This window comes from Mus pahari, chromosome 14 (genome assembly GCF_900095145.1).
Source record: "Mus pahari chromosome 14, PAHARI_EIJ_v1.1, whole genome shotgun sequence".
NCBI classification, from domain to species: Eukaryota; Metazoa; Chordata; class Mammalia; order Rodentia; family Muridae; genus Mus; species Mus pahari.
The window spans coordinates 4,813,393-4,817,037 of record NC_034603.1 but is presented as its reverse complement, the minus strand read 5'-3'; the positions used below and the strand labels follow the sequence as shown (position 1 = coordinate 4,817,037).

The following is a 3,645-nucleotide window of genomic DNA, read 5'->3' as shown; positions in this document are numbered from 1 at the left end:
TGTGTGTCTGTGTGTGTGTGTGTGTGTGTCTGTGTGTGTGTGTGTCTGTGTGTGTGTGTGTGTGCTTGGTCATTCTTCACCTTGTTTTCTCAAGACAGAGTTTGTCACTGAAGCTAGAACTTAGGTGGCACCCAGCAAACCCCGACCATCTCCCTGTCTTCACCCGCACAGCACTGAGCTAAAAGGTGCACACTGAGCTTTAACACAGACGCGGGCGGGGCATCTGACCTCAGCTCCTCATGCCTACCCAGCAAGCACTCCTACCTCCTGAGCCATCTCAGAGCCCCTTCTGTGTGACACTGGGCTTCCTCTTGTGACATTTTTGTGAGCACTAACTGAGCAATGGCTGAGCAGCCCCTGACCTGGCCCGTGTCTGTGCATCTTGTCAGCATTACTGAAGTCATCACCACCGTCTTCCCTGAGCACAGCCACCATTAGGAGGGTCAGGTGAGGTGGCAGCAGACAGCTACCAACTCTTCTCCTGCTTGTTTATGTCTGTCCCCCACTCCCACCCCCACCCCACTCTCGGCAGCCACCCCAGGGACTTGTAGAGCTGCAGTAAATTATGTTGTAAGAGTCTGGGCTGAACCCGCTTCGTTTCCATCACTTGCAGCTATACACTCCGGGCATCTGGGGTCCCAGGAGCCCCTCTTTTGCCCCTAACCAGAGTGCAGCCTCCTGGCTCTGCCTTTTGAGACTGACTTATTCCTCTTGATCAGATCAACTTCTAAATAAATATTAAATCATGTCTGGATGTGTTCCCCTGTTCCTTTCAAATCTGAGTAAATCACTTTTTCCCTCTGTTGGAATTCACAGCCCTGCCGAGGTTTCCTCAACAGGGCCTGGGATCCCTCACCATGGCAAGATTTTCCTCCAGGTAGTTAAAATAAAAGGCTTCCTATTGGAATTGTATAGTTACAGTTTTTATATTTACATTCTCTGGTCTTTGTAAACTGGGAGTTGCTGAGCCCTCTGCACCCCACTTTAGCCACCTTCACACAATAGTTCATAAGAAATCGCAACACCTGCTCTTAAAGATTATTAGATTTGGTGACTGAAGATAGCCCCTCCCCACAAAAGAATTATATTACAGAAAAAAATATATAAATTGTCTTCCTCCAAGGGTAGACAGGTGAGTCTGGGCTAGGACATCCAGCTGTGTGCTTTGTGTACTGCACAGTTTCACCATGAGCACTTTCCAGACTGAGATGGCAGCCTTTGTCACTGTGCAGTGTGCAGGCTACCTAAGTGCTCAGAGTGGCCATGTCCAACAAAGCAGCCTCCTTTCTGTCCCAGGGCACCATACAAGCCTTGCCACTTCCTATGTGTGTACAGAAATGCTGACACTTGAAAGGCAAATGGAATATCATGTTTCTTCCTCCTCTGCAAACCAACTCCTTGATCACCCTGGCTGGATCCCCATGGCTGCCTGCTAGACACCTTTCAAACCAGGACCCTTCTGTTTCTCCAGGTCCACGGAAGGAATCTCCTGTCCATTGATTATGACCGAAATATCCGCACGGAGAAGATCTATGATGACCACCGGAAATTCACCCTGAGGATCATCTATGACCAGGTGGGCCGCCCCTTCCTGTGGCTCCCGAGCAGTGGGCTGGCAGCCGTCAATGTCTCCTACTTCTTCAACGGGCGCTTGGCCGGCCTCCAGCGAGGGGCCATGAGCGAGAGGACAGACATTGACAAGCAAGGCCGGATCGTGTCCCGCATGTTCGCCGACGGGAAAGTCTGGAGCTATTCCTATCTTGACAAGGTGGGTGACCATGTTGCTCTGCTCCCCTTCCCACCACCACCCTGTCACCACCCCGTCTTGCCCAGCCTGAGGCATCTAGCCATAAGGCATCTTAACATTTTTAATAACTCTGCAGGGCTCCCTTCGTGTTCCCCCAGCACTCGGGGCTATTACCATTAAAAGAAAGAAAAAAAAAAAAAGGATTCGAGATGGCCAGCGATGGCATTATTTTATTTAATTAAGAAAACAAAAAGGGAAAAGGAAAAGGCAGTGATACTGCATTGAACCAAACCATCTGATGTATGAATTAGGAAGTCGGCAAGTCACTTCTGTGTCCCTAAATTAAGCCACTGGGGGAAGGAAATCTGTTGGAAAGTCTAGTCCATACAGTTACACCTCCTTACTTTGGCCAAAGCAGCCAGCAGATTCTCTCCGCGTAGTCCTGTGTCTGACAGTACCGACTTGGGGATCCATGATGGAGAAAGGTCTAGAGGAAGAACAGAATGAAGAGGCCCCTTAAAAGGCTGCCCTGGCTCTCTAGTCACTGGGCAGGTCCTTTTATCTGTTCTGCCCTTTGTCAGGCTGCGTCTTCCTTTCCCACCAAAACGTTAAGTGGCTAATTCGCAGGGGCTGGGAAATGGCTCAGTGGGTAGAATGTATGTCTCTTCCATGTAAATGCCCAGAAACGGGCTTGGCGGTGCACACTTGTAATCCCCGTGCTAAGGAGTGAGGATGGAGACAGGAAACCCTTGGAAGCTGGCTGACCAGCCAGCTTAGACCAAATGATAGATTTAGGTTCAGTGAGAGACCCTATCTCTAAAAGTAAAGCGGTAGGTACCACACATGGTGGTGTGTGCCTTTAGTCCAAGTCCTTGTAAGGCCGACACAGATCTCTGAGTTTGAAGCCAACCTGGTCTACAGAGCAAGTTCCAGGCTAGCCAGGATTGCATAGAGAGACTCTTTCTCAAAGATAGATAGATAGATAGATAGATAGATAGATAGATAGATAGATAGATAGATAGACAGTAGTGGGGAGCAATTAAAGAAGACAGCCATCATCAACCTCTGGCCTCCACAGATATGCACAGGTGACATGCATACACACATGTGCACATATGTATTCACACATGCACAATCACGCATATGCACAGCTCACGTACAGAGCAGTTAGCCTGCAGAAAGAGCCCTCACTTAATGCTGTTCTTACTCTGACATAGTGCCCTGGAATGGCTGCCAGGGAGGCAGGAGTCTTCCAGCTGCCTCTTGCTGGGTCTGTTCCTCTGTGAAGAGTCACTGATTCTAGGGCATTTCATCTCGTATCACTCTCTCAAAGGAAGAAATGCTTTCAGATTTTAACAAAGGCAATAAAAACAGCATGCACACCTCTCTCCAGTGTGGCCAGTGGCGAGTCAGCTCTAAACAGAGTTGTTATTGAATGTGGGGACAAACCCCATGCTTTCTGCCAGTCCTCCAGGCCCTCCACACTCACTACAGGCAAAACTATAGCACCTTTGGGGTGGGAACACAGATGTAGGTTCTCAGATCCTGCCTAGGTCCACTGAGTCAGTATGCCTTTTCACAAGATCCCCATTAAAGGTAAGGTCTGCCCTTGGCTACCACCATGAACCATGGGTACCATACGAGCCATATGAGTCTTTGGTCTTAAGGTCAAGTGTAGGGGTTCATACCTTAAATCCTTGTGCTTGGGAGGCAGATAGAAGTAGGTGGATCTATGTGGATTGTAAGCCAGCCTGGTCTACATAGTGTGTTCCAAGGCAGACAGGGCTACATGATATGACTCAGAAAGAAAGAAAGAAAGAAAGAAAGAAAGAAAGAAAGAAAGAAAGAAAGAAAGAAAGAAAGAAAGAAAGAAAGAAAGAGAGAGAGAGAGAGAGAGA

The 3,645-nt window shown here is 48.5% G+C and overlaps 1 protein-coding gene across 7 annotated transcripts in view; it reads left to right on the top strand.

The window, feature by feature from the left end:
• Positions 1-3,645, top strand: part of Tenm2 (teneurin transmembrane protein 2) — a 1,236,531-nt gene that overhangs the window by 1,212,815 nt on the left and 20,071 nt on the right. For all 7 annotated transcript variants that reach the window (XM_029545825.1, XM_029545821.1, XM_029545820.1 and 4 more), the window contains one exon: positions 1,472-1,768. In XM_029545825.1, coding sequence (XP_029401685.1) covers positions 1,472-1,768 — 297 coding nt within the window. The remainder of the gene's footprint in view (positions 1-1,471; positions 1,769-3,645) is intronic.